The sequence below is a fragment of the Mixophyes fleayi genome, chromosome 5, assembly GCF_038048845.1.
Source record: "Mixophyes fleayi isolate aMixFle1 chromosome 5, aMixFle1.hap1, whole genome shotgun sequence".
Classification (NCBI taxonomy): Eukaryota; Metazoa; Chordata; class Amphibia; order Anura; family Limnodynastidae; genus Mixophyes; species Mixophyes fleayi.
Genome location: NC_134406.1, coordinates 53,107,272 through 53,124,543, shown reverse-complemented (window position 1 = coordinate 53,124,543; position 17,272 = coordinate 53,107,272). Strand labels below are relative to the sequence as shown.

General features: G+C 39.3%; 1 protein-coding gene across 3 annotated transcripts in view; it reads left to right on the top strand.

Annotated features, from left to right (window-relative positions):
* The window catches only part of ABCB5 (ATP binding cassette subfamily B member 5), a 141,641-nt gene that overhangs the window by 92,298 nt on the left and 32,071 nt on the right, over window positions 1–17,272 (top strand). For 2 of the 3 annotated variants that reach the window (XM_075212201.1, XM_075212204.1), the window contains exons 2-13: window positions 5,104–5,225; window positions 7,368–7,428; window positions 9,023–9,173; window positions 10,630–10,669; window positions 10,768–10,959; window positions 11,053–11,224; window positions 12,644–12,768; window positions 12,862–13,036; window positions 13,272–13,385; window positions 15,285–15,395; window positions 16,408–16,533; window positions 16,663–16,866. The exons of the other annotated variant lie outside the window; for it this stretch is intronic. In XM_075212201.1, coding sequence (XP_075068302.1) covers window positions 5,104–5,225; window positions 7,368–7,428; window positions 9,023–9,173; window positions 10,630–10,669; window positions 10,768–10,959; window positions 11,053–11,224; window positions 12,644–12,768; window positions 12,862–13,036; window positions 13,272–13,385; window positions 15,285–15,395; window positions 16,408–16,533; window positions 16,663–16,866 — 1,593 coding nt within the window. The remainder of the gene's footprint in view (window positions 1–5,103; window positions 5,226–7,367; window positions 7,429–9,022; window positions 9,174–10,629; window positions 10,670–10,767; window positions 10,960–11,052; window positions 11,225–12,643; window positions 12,769–12,861; window positions 13,037–13,271; window positions 13,386–15,284; window positions 15,396–16,407; window positions 16,534–16,662; window positions 16,867–17,272) is intronic. 3 annotated transcript variants of the gene reach the window in all.

The window sequence follows — 17,272 nt, the reverse complement described above, 5'->3', positions numbered from 1 at the left end:
TACATTGGCCTCAGCCAACTACTCTTCGTGCCATCCAGCGTTTTTTAGGTTTTGCCAATTACTATAGACGCTTCATTCAAGACTTCTCATCCATTGCATCTCCCATTGTGGCCTTAACTCGGAAAGGGGCTAATACTAAGCAATGGTCATCTGAGGCTCTCCAAGCCTTTCAAATCCTCAAAGAGTCCTTCTCGTCTGCTCCCATTCTGCGACAACCTGATGTGACACTCCCCTTCTTCCTAGAAGTAGATGCCTCTAATGTGGGCTTAGGAGCTATTCTCTCCCAACGCTCGGAGCAACAAAAATTACATCCTTGTGCCTTCTACTCTCGGGGTCTTCTGCCCGCAGAGAAAAACTATACTATCGGGGACAAGGAGTTGCTGGCCATCAAAGCTGCATTAGAGGAATGGAGATACTTGTTGGAAGGAGCTCGCCATCCGGTGACGATCTTCACGGATCATAAGAACTTGTCATATTTGCAATCTGCTCAATGCTTGAACCCTCGTCAAGCAAGATGGTCTCTTTTCTTTTCCCGTTTTGAATTAATTATAACCTTCAAACCAGCTGCTAAGAACAAGAAAGCTGACGCTCTATCTCGAGCTTTTGTGACGTCCTCTGATGTAGAAGAGGTTCCCAACCATGCTATTCTAGACCCCAAATGTATTTCTCTGGCTGCTTCATCCACCAAAATGCTACCATTTGGGAAGACCCTCGTGCCTCCTACTCTGAGGAGGAAAATCCTTTCGTGGTTCCATGCCTCTCGTTTTTCTGGACACGCCGGTGAACATAAGACCTTTGAGATTCTCTCTCGTAGTTACTGGTGGCCTTCAATGAGGAGAGACGTCAAAGAGTTTATTGCTTCCTGTGATTTATGTTCTCAGTTCAAATCCTCCCGCAGAACTCCAGCAGGGTTGCTGCGACCACTACCCATTCCGTCCAAGCCTTGGACCCATATTAGTATGGATTTCGTTACTGATTTGCCACCAAGTAAGAATCACAATACTATTTGGGTAGTGGTAGACAGATTTTCGAAGATGGCTCATTTCGTCCCTCTGTCCGGTTTACCTTCCTCGTCTACTCTGGCTGAACATTTCATTAAAGAAATCTTCCGCATCCATGGATGTCCGTCTGAGATTGTGTCAGATAGAGGAGTACAATTCGTTTCCAGATTCTGGCGGGCCCTTTGTAAAACCTTGGGCATACGATTAGCACTCTCATCGTCTTACCATCCGCAATCTAACGGACAAACGGAACGAGTCAATCAAGATCTTGAGACTTTTATTAGGATGTTCTCTTCAGCCAACCAAGACAACTGGGTAGAATTGCTCCCTTGGGCTGAATTCGCCCATAACAACATGTACCATGAGTCATCATCCAAAACTCCATTCTTTGTGGTCTACGGTCACCATCCGTCTTTTCCGGAATTTCCTGCCCTCCCGCCCACCCAAGTTCCTGCTGTGGAGACTGCTTGTCAGACCTTCAAAAATATCTGGTCTCAGGTCAAAACCTGTTTAAAGAAGACATCTAACAAATATAAGTCTTTCGCAGATAAGAAGAGGCGGGCTATTCCACCACTAAAAATTGGAGATCGTGTCTGGTTATCTACCAAAAATATTCGTTTGAAGGTTCCATCTATGAAATTCGCCCCTCGTTTTATTGGTCCATATAGGATCATTCAAGTTATCAATCCAGTATGTGTTAAACTTCTTCTTCCTAAGAATCTTCGGATCTCCAATGCCTTCCATGTGTCCTTGCTCAAACCTCTCATCATCAACCGTTTCTCGACTCCTTCCTCAGCACCGCAGCCAGTTCAAGTTCATCAGGAGGAGGATTTCGAGATTACTGAGGTATTGGATGCAAAAATTTCGCGAGGAGTCCTCCGTTTCCTCGTTCATTGGAAGGGCTTTGGTCCTGAGGAGCGTTCATGGATCAAAGCTGAAGATCTTAATGCTCCTGCCCTTCTGAAGAAGTTTTATTCCAAAAATCCGGACAAGCCCGGTTCCAGGCGTTCTGTGCCCACCTTTAAAAGGGGGGGTACTGTCACTCACCGGACTGTGAGTGCTTCTTCCCGGACATTTAGGAACCGTGGCCGTCCTCCATCCTGAGGGACTGCGCATGCGCAGCCCTTTCTATACCTCCAGTGTATGTTCCTTTAACTTAATTGGCAGATCAGGCAACCTCCCTATATTAAGCACCTGTGGTCATCACCACATTGCCTGATCTTGGAGTCTCATTCCCCATGAGTCTCTGAAGGTGTTCCTGTGTTTCCTTGTTTATTCAGCCCTGCTGATTCCTGTGGTTTCCAAACCACTTCTACCTCTGTGGTTTCCAAACCACTTCTGCTACTGTGGTTCCCATACCACTTCTACCATCTACTGTATCATCGTGACTGTGAGCTGATTCCTATCCGCTGCCTCCGTGCACTACAGTCTTCTAACCACTTCAACTCTACCATGTATCATTGGGACTGTTAGCTGATGCCTATCCGCTGCCTCCGTGCACTACAGTCTTTCATTCACATCCACTCACCTGTTCATGATTGTGACTGCCAGCTGATTCCTATCCGCTGCCTCCGTGCACTACAGTCTTCAACCTGCAACCCGTCTGTGTTTCATCGTGACTGTTTAGCTGATTCCTATCCGCTGCCTCCGTGCACTACAGTCTTCAACCTGCAACTCGTCTGTGTTTCATCATCGTGACTGCTAGCTGATTCCTATCCGCTGCCTCCGTGCACTACAGTCTTCAACCTGCAACCCGTCTGTGTTTCATCGTGACTGTTTGGCTGATTCCTATCCGCTGCCTCTGTGCGCTTCAGTCTTCAGTCCTTGTCAACGCTCCCGTGTTTCCTTGAGTCTGCCTCCACTATTGCTACCCGCTATTCTCCGTGATCAACAGTGCCTGTTCAACTCTGCTCTCCCGTGTCCCATCGTTACTGCACCTGCTGGTTGCTATTGGCTACCTCCGTGTTCCCGCAGAGACCCGCTGCTGCTACTCCTCAGCACTACTCATCCATCTACTGCTGATCCGCTCTCCACGCTTTCCTGTGTTCCCTGCTGGTCTACCTACCCGTGCGCTGCACCTACTAGACCACCGCTTCACCCATCCAGGGACTTCGCATCCTGCCGGCCTCCCGCCGTTCAGGTATCTCTGCACTCCTGTCTGACTGCCTCCTGAACCACGGTATGCATACTTCTCATTGACTGTGCTGTGTATTGCATACCTTGTTGGTTCTCCTCTGGAGTGTGCTATCCGCTGAGTCTATTGCCATCATTGACTGTGTTATCTTATGCTGGACTACTTCAAGAGACTTTCTATATTGGCAGTATTGTTCAGTCATCTATACATTTATATTGTGCATATCACTGTGGTTCAAAGTCAAGGTGCCCGTGTATATATTGTGTTGCAGTCTCTCCCCGTGCACCTCCTCACATATATATTCAGTGGTACAACTTGCTAGTGGCAGACCACTGACCCCTGTTTACAGTTTCACCTGTTCCAGTATCCTCTCACATAGCAGTGGTACAACTTGCTAACGCAGACCACTGACTCCCCGGATACCTCCACTTGGATTCCATTCCTTCACTCAGACAGCGGTACAACTTGCTATCCGCAGACCGCTGACTCTCATCACCTCCTCGTTTCTGTTGGACATTCCTCCTCACTATAGCAGTGGTACAACTTGCTACCGCAGACCACTGACTACCTTCACGTGTCCTTTGTCCATACAGTTCCTCGTGTATTACTACCTCCATATTGCCAGTGCTGCTAGTCATAGACTTTCCTGAGCATCTCATCATCTGCTATTTCCTGTTCCGTGATCACCCTGCTACCAGAGTACCATATTACCACCTATACTGCTCTGGTAAGCCTATCACCTGGTGATCCCTGGGTAAAGACTCCTAGTGCCCGTGACAGTTTGCCACATTGAGAAGACTAATTGTTGGTCATTTAATACACTATGCGTGGCGCTTCTCTTTTTGTCTTTTATATATATATATATATATATATATATATATATATATATAAATAGTGTGTGTGTGTGTGTTTGTGTAAAAAAATTATATATGTATGTAAAAAAAAACGTGATTATATATATATAATCACTTTTTTTTTACATATATATATATATATATATATATATATATATATATATATATATATGGGCCCCCTTAACTTACCTTAAGTCCGATCCTCTTCTTTTTTCCACGCCGCTGAGTCTCTTCTGCCCTCTTCCATGCTGTGGTTGCAGCGAATGCTGGGCGTGACATCACGCCCAGCATTCACTGCGAGCACAGCACTGAAGAGGGGACCAGGGAGGGAGCCGGATCACCGCTGATGTGGCCGCAAGGTAAGTATTTAATTTTTTTTGGGATTCGGACAGGCTCCCCTTGCCTGCAGGGCTCCCAGGCACCTGCCCATCGTGCCCAATGGAAGAGACGGCCCTGAGATTACCTCCATCCGAAACCCAGGGATATCCTCAATTGATGCAGTACTTTGTCTAGTTGCAAATCAATATACATTGTTGCGCTATACATATTATTCCTATGCATTTTCAAGTGCAGATTTTATTCTGAAACCTAGGTATAAAATCCTGATTTTTGTTGTTTTGGAAAGGTGTATTGATACTAAAGCAAAAACTACACAGTATATGTTAGTGATGTTTAAAAAAAATACCCACATTTGCTTTTAGTTCACTTTCTTAAAATTTCAATACAATTTGGGTGGGTTTTATTTGCCATGTCTGGAGATATAAAAAAAATAAAGGGTATTTTCGGAAAACTCAGTCTTCTTAAAAACAAGGTATAATTTGTGTCGAATTCAATAAAGGATAAAATATAAATGTTAGTTTTTAGTGCAGTTTGGCAAATGGAAGAACCACATATTTTGCTCACCTGATCAGTCTGTCCTTATTGACACAAGGAACAGGTTACACTCTCTTCTAGACATTCACTCGTTTTAAAATTGTTGTTTGATCCAATGTGTAACAGAGTGAGGGGAAGACAATTCAGGTCTAAATATAAACATAATAGAATGTTTATAACTTAGATTAAACAAATATTTTACATTTGATTTTGTCTAATGTCATCCTTCCATTCTCCATAGTGGTGTTCTTGGTTGCGTGACTTAAGCGAAGGAATGACTGACGCAAAGACCAATGATGTGAAGGACAATAACACGTACCCTACAACAGAAACCTTACTGGATGAAATACAAGAAGACAACATGTATGTACAATATCACACCATTATTCACATCTGTATTGTTTTGACACATATTACATCATTTATATTTCGAATATATATTTACTAATGGAAGTATTTCAGAAAGTGGGAAATGTGATAAAGTGTCTTTAGATTGGTGAAAATATGTGGACATTTAACTACGACTCACTCACATTACTTATGAAAGTAGGATAATATTATAGTTTGCCTGTATTTTCTTTGTTTTTTTTGTTTTTTTTTAGTAGAATAGCAATGTGATTTGTATACACACACACTTTTTTGCCCTCCCTATGAGCTGTGCCGTTTGGCACCATTTTGAATAATTACAGCTGGGTGGGCAGAACATATTCATGAATTCTTGCCTATCCAATGCTTACTGCTCTGTATAATTGTTTACTTATTCACATTTTTTTTTGAGGGGGATGGGGGTTAAGTGGGAGGTGAGATAGCTAAGTTTAGTTGAAAAGACATATTCTTGCACAAAAGACAAAAACAGAATACACCATCTCTAACATATCTCCCAACATTGGTCTGCTGGACATCGGTACAAGCTGTGCCACACAGAAGGGAGCTGTGGTCACACCATGTGGGGCATGCTAAGCACTTTGGATTGGCACTGGTGTGCTCAGCACCTGCACAACCATGGTGATTGATCGGGGGCACCCTTCCCAACTTCCTGGGAGTCGAGACAACTGTACTGACTGTCGGGACGACAGGACATCTCTCAAATTGGGAGTGTCCTGCCTATGAAGGCTGCTGCATCATACCAAAGACATAGAGAGCTCTGATCTGCTCCTATTTAACAAACATAGGGATATATCATGCTCACCAAAACCATTAAACAAAACTGTGATGAAAAAAGAGTGTGGCCACATATCACAAACAAGAAGGAATTTGATCCATTCTTGCTTGTAGTATGTGATCACACCTTATATATCATTTTGTTTAAATGGTTGTGGTGAGCACAGTATGTAATTATTTTTGGTAAACATTTGTGGCCAAAGGTTCAGTTTATTCCTCAAAATGGTTATTGCAGCAAAAAATGTTCTTTTTCAGCACTGCTTATCGCGGAGGTAAGAAATGACTTTTTCCTGCGATTTTCCATAATTTTATCACTGTGGCAGCTGAGCAATTCTAAGCAATACTCAGCTGTCAGCTGACAAACAACCAGGGTGATAAGGGTTACTTATTGCTAGGGAGGACCCCGTTCAGCTTTGCCGAGCATGCTCAGTGACCATGTATGAATCTTCCATTTCAAATATTGAAACAAATAAAGCATGTTTTTATTTCCAAAAATATCTAAAACTTTTACATGTAAAAAATAAGATCGATAAAATGTAAACTTTATAATATAATGTAAATGTTATATTAACTTTCCCCACCACTAACAGAAATAGAAATAATATTTTTTATTTTCTGGGGTCTAGTCCCATTCTTTTTAAAATCTTACAGATTGAAAAAAACTGTTTTCAGCAAAATACTTTTTTGTCCAGTTTCGCTGTTAATGGTGTCAAAAGAACAGCAATAGTGGATGGACAAGTAGTGGAAAAAGTAACGCTTGATAAATAGGCTTTGCTGGTGAAACTTACCATTAGCACAGTTATCGCTTGCGGTAGCGCCTTTGATATAGGGTGAAGTGAAAAAAAGCCCTATTGCCCTTCGATAAATAGATTATATTGATATTTGATTATTTAGGTGTGTAATAAGTAGCTATATTAATTTTATATTTTGAGTGTAAAAAGAAGTTTGAATATTAGTATAGTTTGTATTGGTATAATATTTGTGATGTCTCACCTCCCAAAATATCAATCAGTGTCGTTGGCCACATATATTTACTAAATTGCAGGTTTGAAAAAGTGGAGATGTTGCCTATAGCAACCAATCAGATTCTAATTATCATTTGTTTAGTACATTCTACATAATGACAGCTAGAATCTGATTGGTTGCTACAGGCAACATCTCAACTTTTTCAAACCCACAGTTTAGTAAATATACCCCTTGAAGCCATCAGGCAATTAGAGTTATTGCTACAGAATTATTAACAATCTCACATCCCATTCAAAACCATGGTTATCACGTGGTTCTGTTCAGGATTACTAGAAACCTTTTCTGATAGTCTACTGAATCATTTAATGCTTTTTAAAGGAAAGAAAATGAGAAAAACAAACAGAAAGAAAAGCCGAAAACTGTTGGACCAATTCAAATTGTAAGTCAATATAAGATGGACACTTTAATTATACAACATGACAATTATATTGTACATTTATTCATATGTCTTTTTCCTAAACACCAACATGTTACTGTAGTGCATTGAAAAACAGTAGCTCCTTGTCTTTACTGCATAAATAAATCTGTGTCAATGATTTAGCGATGGTGGCCCCCATGAGTTGTAGACATCAATTAAGCCCCATTTAACGAGCTACACTGTTATGAGCCAATCAAACAAAAACATTGACATGACTGGTCTCTGCAGAATAACTAGAGTAGAGCCTGATGTTGAAGTTCCAGCGTAGGCAGAGTAATGAGGGGGCATATAGCAGAAAGACAGTATATAGAAAGCTCAATAATATTACCTGGAGAGCCCAGAAAGTATTTCTGCACACACCGCTGTGCATGGACACCTTACAGGATAACAACATGTGTAAGTAAAACACAGAGCTGTAGTCAGACAGTCCAGGGGCAGGGCAGGCAGTAACCAGGGAAAACGTCAGCAGAGAAAGAACAGGATCAAACGTAAGCCAAGTCACAAACCAAGGCAAAAATAAAGGAATGGGGTAGGAGTGCAGGGCAGAGTCTGACTAAGACCCCACGGAGCCCTTGGCTAGATATGTGTTTGGACCCTCTTTTTTTTGTCAAAAAAAGTACACACACACAAATAGTTTAGAGTAACCCGGGCCACTCAATGCGCACTGGTTCGTAGGCAGGAGGCTAGGTTGCCTAATCGATAGGTCGGCTCAGGTGCAGAATATTAACATATATAGGGAGGAGGCAGAATCATAGACATACAGTCCAGCACTGGATCAGAAATGGATTCAAGGAGCAAGAAAATTACACCAATACATAAACCAGGAGAAACAAGTCAGGAATAACCAAGAGCATGGACCAAGTAACATCAGAAATGAATATCAGACTGGAAGAAATTTTTATGGTAGGAAAGTATCCATAACAAGGGTCAGGAGCTGTCAGTTTATTAACAGCTGGGAGATAACAAGGCAGCTAACACAGAGATTACATATCTAGTGATCAAAGGGAGTTGTTGCAAAGTATGCAATACACATGTGGCTCAGCAATACTGTATGTATCTAGTTCATGCAGGGCCTGGAGTTTGAAGCGCAGCAGTTTCCTGACACACGGTGAGTTTTATGATGAACTGTGCTGATTGGCTCCTTTTTTTCATCACTAATTAAATCTGTAAAAACTGGTCCAGTTTCATCATATAACAATAGTTATATTGTACACACATTACAATATTACATGGGGAATTTACATATAGAATAGGAATCTGATGTTATTGAAAGACTGGAACACAAATGTGACCTGAAATGTGCTCAGGTCAGAAATCCACCCCAAATGAGGGTCTTAAGTAAGGTAGAACAGTTATAGAAACTATACATTCATATTCTGCTAATTATGGAGGACCAATTGTCTGAATTATAAGGAAGTAATTGTCAGCTAAAGATTTTAAGTGGATTAAAGGAGACACAAAAAGAGAATTTGCTTTGAGTGTCTCATGTAAGATACTGTGCATTACTCAGTGTAAAGTGATATGTGTTATAGTCACGTTCTTCTGTTGTTGCTAGTTTCGATTTTCAGAAGGGCTTGACATTCTCTATATGATCATTGGAGTTCTTGGAGGAATTGTGAATGGTATCTGCCATCCTTTAATGCTCATTGTGTTTGGCGACATGGCTGACAGCATCGTGTGTCATAACTCGTCACTTCAAAATACATGTAAGACTAATAATCTTTCATTATTACCAAATGTATTTCAATCCTGTTAACAGAAAAATTATTAATTAATGAACATGAAAAAATTCTTTAATTTGACTTTGATAGAAATGCTGCATCACGGTGGCTAAGTGGTTATCACTTCTGCCTCACAGCACTGGGGTCATGAGTTCAATTCCCGACCATGGCCTTATCTGTGTGGAGTTTGTATGTTCTCCCGGTGTTTGCGTGGGTTTCCTCCGGGTGCTCCGGTTTCCTCCTACAGTCCAAAAACATACTAGTAGGTTAATTGGCTGCTATCAAAATTGACCCTAGTCTGTCTGTCTGTGTGTGTGTGTGTGTGTGTGTGTGTTAGGGAATTTAGACTGTAATGGAGCACTGGGACTGTTGTGAATGAGTTCTCTGTACAGCGCTGCGGAATCAGTGGCGCTATATAAATTAATGATGATGGTGATGAAATGCTGAAGGACCATGGGCATGCATATTATTATTATTATTATTATTATTATTATTATTATTATTATTATTATTAAATATTATTATTATACATATGGTGTGTCTTGTATAACTATAGTAGCTGAAATCACCAGTAATGGAAGATAATATTGTACACTACGGTGACCATATTAGGACTTACCTCATCCAGGTCAGTGAGACAGCTATGCATCACATTTGTTCATACATTATGTTTGAGTAATAGTTATAGGTTATCTGCTTTAGCCCTCTCTTTTTCCATCAAATTTTCCTCAGCCAGACATTACACTGATCAGAATAAACCCAACAACAGACCTACCCTTAGCCCGCCATGGTGTATCTGTACTGAGGCCTCATCAAAATATGTTTCAAACACCTCTTAATGCGACCACATAGTTACATAGTATTTTGAGTGACACATATTGTAAAATACATGCAACTCAAAATAAACAGGTAATACAGGTAATAGCGCAATTTTGCAGCCTAAATTGTATGTGTACATTTGTGCCTGTACCTTACGCTCCATTCTAAAGGAGGGTCTATGAGTATCTCTATTTAATTTATATATACACAAGTATATATGTATGTATATATGTATGTATATGTATGTATATATGTATGTATATATGTATGTATATGTATGTATATATGTATGTATGTATATATATATATATATATATATATATATATGTGTGTGTAAATATATATATATATATATATATATATATATATATATATATATATATATATAATTTATTTATTTTTTCAATAATAGCTTCTATTACCATTTTTTTCACTTAGGAGTTCAGTGTATAATTATATTTGAATGAAAAAAAGAGTTATTTTAAGTCATGTGATCAATATATTGGGATTTAAAATATACAGTGATTGTCTAAATAATAACAAAAACAATCACACAGTTTAATAAACTGGTAATGTAATAAAATTGAAACAAAACAGTAACTTTTTCTTTTTTTTCAAACAGCTGCATGTGTTCAAAAACCACTATCTGAACAGATGGCTCTGTAAGTTTTTTTTTGTTTTATGCTATGGTTAAATATTCTGCACCACTTTATTATGTGTGAAGGCTGGATTATTATGCGGTATCTACATCTCTCCTCAGGTTTTCCTTGTACTATGTAGGAATAGGAGCTGCTGTTATAGTCTGTGGATACTTCCAGGTGTCCTTTTGGGTTCTAACTGCAGCCAGACAGACACGGAAAATGAGGCAACTGTTTTTCCATTCAGTATTGTCCCAAGAAATTAGCTGGTTTGATGTCACCAAATCTGGAGAACTCAACACTCGTCTTACAGAGTAAGAGACCTATGTCCTATTCTTGCCCCAATGAGATTTATAATTTATACAACATTTTCCAATCATTCTTGTTTGCACTTTTTTTTTTACTAGAGACATCAATAAAATCAATGACGGAATAGGAGATAAAGTCGGTCATCTTGTGCAGAATTGTGCAACTTTTGTAGCAGGACTAGTAGTCGGACTTATTAAAGGCTGGCAACTTGCACTGGTCATCATGGCCACCAGTCCACTTGTAGCAATTTCAACGGCTATATGCTCCAAGGTAAAGACTACAATTCTTTCTATAAAATGCAATATCAGTAATGTTTTTGAAGTATATGAAAAGGTATGAGTGTGGCCTTTAGATATATGCGTAGTCAATTATTAGACAAACAGGTAGTGCTAAAGTTTCAAGGTGATAAAAATAGACACTGTGAATTAAGCCAGTGGCAGATCTATAGTGGGTGCATGGATGCGACTGCTACTGGGTCTGGAGACGAGGGGCAATGCCAAAGTCAGCCTTGGTACGATGCCATCCTGCCACGCTTACCGGACTTATCGTGTTCTACCAGCCCTGCTTCTAAACCTGTTGTTGCTGAATTGTACTAGCTGCTAAGAGCAGATCTGAACATGTTTTCACTTGGCTTTTCTGTTACCTTATTAAACAAATTTGCACACGCATTAAAGCACTTTTGTTAAAATAAAAATCAAATGTCCTATTTAAACTAAAGTGACTGTATTTCATTAAAAATATATAACATACAAAATACCACGTGAAAATTCTCATATTAACTGAGAGAGCACAGACTTGAAAGTCACCATAGGCTGTTAGTTAAACTGCCCCATTTAAACATCTAGGGCCTGATTCATTAAGGATCTTAACTTGAGAAACTTCTTATTTCAGTCTCCTGGACAAAACCATGTTACAATGCAAGGGGTGCAAATTAGTATTCTGTTTTGCACATAAGTTAAATACTGACTGTTTTTTCATGTAGCACACACATATTTGATAGCTTATTTGTACACTGAAATTTAAAGTGGATATTTGTGTGCTACATGAAAAAACAGTCAGTATTTAACTTATGTGCAAAACAGAATGCTAATTTGCACCCCTTGCATTGTAACATGGTTTTGTCCAGGAGACTGAAATAAGAAGTTTCTCAAGTTAAGATCCTTAATGAATCAGGCCCCTAATGATCTCATGTCTAAATACTCATGCTTAAGGGATTAAACTTTTGAGTGGTAAGGATGAGTCTTCCCTGACCACTGTGGGTGAGTATAAATGTGAATAATGAGTGGAAAGTGTTTAGAGGCCTCATAAAACCTGAAAATATTATGTTTCTGGATTTTGAAACGTTTTAAATCTAAATCAGGAATTTCATGGTATCCAACTACAGCAAAAGGGTTATAAACAAAAGGAAATGATTATACATTTTTATGTGCTTAATTTTGGTGTGATTTGTATTCACTTTAATCTGCGCTATCAAATTCTGCAGAATTTCTTTGCACTTCTTGTGTGAGTTGAGGCCTATCAGTGGAAACTTGCACTAAAAATAAATGTTTGTGATGCTGATTAAGCTTCTTACCAATATACAGAAATACATAGCAACATATATCTAATAAAGATGTGCTGTACACTAGCTATCTAAACCCTTTTGGGTTCACACTAGTGATGCCACGCTAATTATCTGTAATTCCGTAGATGGTGGTATCACTGACAAGCCAGGAGCTCTCGGCTTACGCAAAGGCCGGAGCTGTGGCTGAAGAAGTTCTCTCCTCGATACGGACAGTGGTGGCATTTGGAGGACAAGAGAAAGAAATTAAAAGGTATTAGTCTTTTTTTGTGTAATTACTTTAAAAAGTTATTTCACAAACTAAAATGTTACACTATTTTCAAATGTGTTCCCTTTACTTTTCCAGGTATTCAAATAATTTGGGAGAGGCCAAAAAAATTGGGATAAGAAAATCCATTACTTCCCAGTTTGCTGTTGGTGTTATGTTCTTTCTTATTTATGCCTCCTATGGACTTGGATTTTGGTACGGTACAACCTTGATACTGGGAGGTAAAGGCTATACCATTGGATCTACTCTTGTGGTAAGCTTTACATTTGAAATTAATAGTTTAAAAAAAATATGCAATGACTTAAATATAATATACGCTATTATAAATGAATAAAACTAAATCCATTGTCCACCGTTTTCAGCACTTCCTGCCTGGGCTCCTAATTTGATTTACTTTAGTAGATCATTAACTACATACATTTATTACTCTGTAAATTTTGACAATCCATTTGTTTATTTCATTGGTTAATTCCTTTCTTTCCCTAAAGGTCTTCTTCAGTGTGATCCTTAGCAGTTATTGCATTGGTCAGGCTGCTTCTCACTTTGAAGCTTTCTCTGTGGCTAGAGGAGCTGCTTATAACATATTTAATACCATTGATCAGGTAAGAAAGAGTATTATTTGTCTTAATTGCAAGAAAAACCTTTTCTGACAAGTCAGCCTTATTCCTTTATTACTGAAATATAATGTTTACTGGAATTCTCTATATAGCTGTAACCTAGTTTGTGTTGACCTAAAATGTCTGTGATAAGACTGTGATGATAAAGCATTTCTGTGCACACCAGACTTCTGCATGTAAGCCAATTATACAACATGCTGCAGGAGCCTACACTGTCTTAGGGGACAACAGCATGGCAGCACAGTGGTTAGCACTAATAATAATAATAATAATAATAATAATATATTTTAGTCACCCACCTAATGTGATTACATATAGTTTCAAACATCTTAAGCAATGGCCATTGTTTTTCCAATACATCTGCTATAAGTGTAGGAGCATTTGAGAGTTTACAGAAATTTGCAATTCTTTGTGTTCCAACACAGCTAATACAACCATAAAAACTAAGGTAGATGTAAAGTTAGCGCCAGTCTTGATATGGTAACTTTTACATATATGGTTGGTTTTGTTGCAAATAATATTTCTGTATGGATCACATTGTGTTTTAGTTAATGGAATAATTAGGAAAACAGTTGGAAATACATTCTCCATTCCTTTCATTATCATTAATATCCTTAAATCCTGCTCTAATTTGCAAACTCACGGGGATTGATTGAGGGCTCAGTGGTTTAGTCCGCCCTATGCTAATATTCTCGTAACACACCCTCGCCTCCCACTTCAGGCTAGTACGTGGTAGGTATTAACAAACTTGTCATTAATTTGAAATCCTGCTTCCTTCACCCCCCCTTCCCCCAACAATGTTTAAGTTCTCAATTTTACGAAACTCGGCTCCTTTTGGCTTTTTTAAAAGGGTCACAGCTATCTTTGCAACTCATTTAGCTTTCATTAAAGTCAGAACAGTATAGCACAATGGAGGCATGAATGACTGTTACTCAGGGTGAAGATGTGGAGGGGGCTGTCGTCATCTTTGTCTTTCCTACTCACTTATCCTCAAGTGCCCGCCCAATGATGACTAATTGGGGAATATTAAATTAGCTTCCGGGACATAAAGTGCCATTACGGTACCGCCGCATTGCAGATTTCCCTTCGAAACTCTAAGGGGTGCGAAGGGAAATATGCGGTGGACGGTATAGGGGAGGAGGCGGCCACACAAAGCCATGATCCAGAAATTAATTGAATATGCCAAATTGTCTTCAGCCTTTACCATGGGAATACATCAAGATTAAAACCTTATTTTTCTTTCATGTTTTCGTTTTACTTTGGAGACTAACAATTCTCTTATATTTTAAAGGAATTTCAGTTTATAACTCTCCTGCCACGATTTTGCACGCCTAAAAATGTAGTGGCCCCTTCGCAAAAGCTGTGCATATTAGGAAGCAGCCTAGTCAGCCTGTTGGATAATCAGGCCCTGGGAACTCAACGAGATGTTGATTTGATGAGTGTTAAATTATTATTACCATTTATTTATATAGCACCATACCGCAGCGCGGTACAGAGAACTCACTCACATCAGTCCCTGCCCCATTAGGGATTACAGTCTAAATTCCCTAACACACACACACATACACACACACAGACACAGATTAGGGTCAATTTGTTAGCAGCCAATTAACCTACCAGTATGTTTTGGAATGTGGGAGAAAACCGGAGCACTCGGAGGAAACCCACGCAAGCACAGGGAGAACATACAAACTCCACACAGATAAGGCCATGGTCGGGCATTGAACTCATGACCCCAGTGCTGTAAGGCAGAAGTGCTAACAACTTAGCCACCGTGCTGCCCACAATGTTCATTGTTAGCTGGGAAAAGGTAGGGCTATGTCTGTTGTTTGCTTAACCATGTTGCTAATTAATAGTTATGTCTTCTCTTCATTGTGACCTTAGACATCAACAATAAACAGCTTTTCAATAGAGGGGTACAAGCCTGATTATACAAAAGGAAACATTGAATTTCAAAATGTGCGTTTTTGTTATCCTTCAAGACCAAAGGTTCAGGTAAGAAATGGTCATATGATGATTTTGTGTTTCATTATGTCACTGATCAATTTGAACAGACAAATTATATATTTTCATAAAATAACCTACCTAGACTTAGGCTAGGTACACACTACACTGTTTTAAGCCAATTATTGGGCCAATCAGACGATAAATGACTGATTGGCCCGATATCACATGAGTGTTTCCCCTGGAATGATCATTGTTCCAAAGTACAGGTAATCGGTCGGTCTGATTGGTCATGCTGCTTAAAAGATGTTGGTCAGTTATGGAACAATGTCGGTCCAATTCTGCAGTGTGTATGCACTCTGCAGAATTAGACTTTATATTGTGTTATGCAAAATTATCTCACTTATAACAGGGATCATCATGTGTCTGAGAGATGCTTTGCTATTGAGCAGTAAATGTTTAAGACATTCTCTCAGCTGGTTTATAACAACCAGCATTATTCCACAGAACTGAAAAGTGTCTGCTTTTGACTGCATTTATTATTACTGCAGTATTTATAGTGCATTACCCATCTCACTTTAACCCTAAAGGGTGCACTGTTTGGTAAAGTCAAACAAGCGTTCTAACATTTGCCATAACAACTTGCAGATTGGATTGTTACACTGTTCCAACATAGTATTTGGACAAGCTGAGAGTTTCCGGCGGGTTTGGAAAGTGGAGATGTTGCCTATAGCAACCAATCAGATTCTAGTTATCATTTTGTGGAATGTACTATATAAATGATAACTAGGATCTGATTGTCTGATTGGTTGCTATAGACAACATCTCCACTTTTCAAACTCTCAGCTTGATACATTCACCCCCTTAATCCACTATGGGTAGAGATGTGTGAAATCATGGGAAGATGGTGAGCTTTGGGGAAAAAATTCTGCATGTAGCTGCCCCCGGGACTCCGGCATTACTAAAATATTTTAAATTACAAATAACAGTTTCTATTTTAAGGGGATGTATAATTTATTTGTTGACATATTTGTGTTTCTTTTTATATTCCATTTGACTGTAGGTTTTAAAAGGACTTAATCTGAAGGTTAAATCTGGTCAGACAGTGGCACTGGTTGGGCAAAGTGGATGTGGTAAAAGCACCACAGTGCAGCTCCTGCAGAGACTGTATGATCCACAAGAGGGCGTGGTAAATATGCTTTATCCATTCCTCTCACAGAATACCTTTTATTTTAACATCCATGGACTACAGAAATTCAACTTGCTACCACTTAATAAGTTTTTGTCCACTAGTGTTCTGTTTGAATTTATTTTTTAGATAATGGTTGATGGTCATGATATACAATCTTTGAATGTCAGACATTACAGAGAATTGATTGGTGTGGTGAGCCAGGAGCCTGTTCTGTTTGGAACTACCATTAAGAACAACATCAAATATGGAAGATTAGATGTCACTGATGAAGACATTGAAACTGCAGCTAAAGAAGCCAACGCCTATGATTTCATTATGGCACTGCCTGATGTAAGTATCTGCAACCCGAGAGAAAATGAGATTTTGTATTACACTAAATATGATGACTCACAGGTAATGCATTGGGACTCATTTATGAAGTGCGCTGGAGGCTGATTGCTAAACATTTTGGTTTGCACTGGTTCCCCTGTATGGTCCACCCAGCGCACTTTCATGCCTACTTTACGCTTTTTGAAAACAGTCAGCAAACTAGAAGTGCTTCTAGGTTCACTAAAGTGTAAACATTCAATAAAAAGTCCAAGTACCTACAACTTTAGATCCACCCCTTTCATCAGGCTTCCGTACAGCTCGTTAAAGCCTCATTTTTGGCCCACATTACTCATCAGGGGACATTGGGACTTTTGTGTGTTTTTAATCATTCTTCATACTAGGGAAAGTACAGCTAGAAATACTTCTC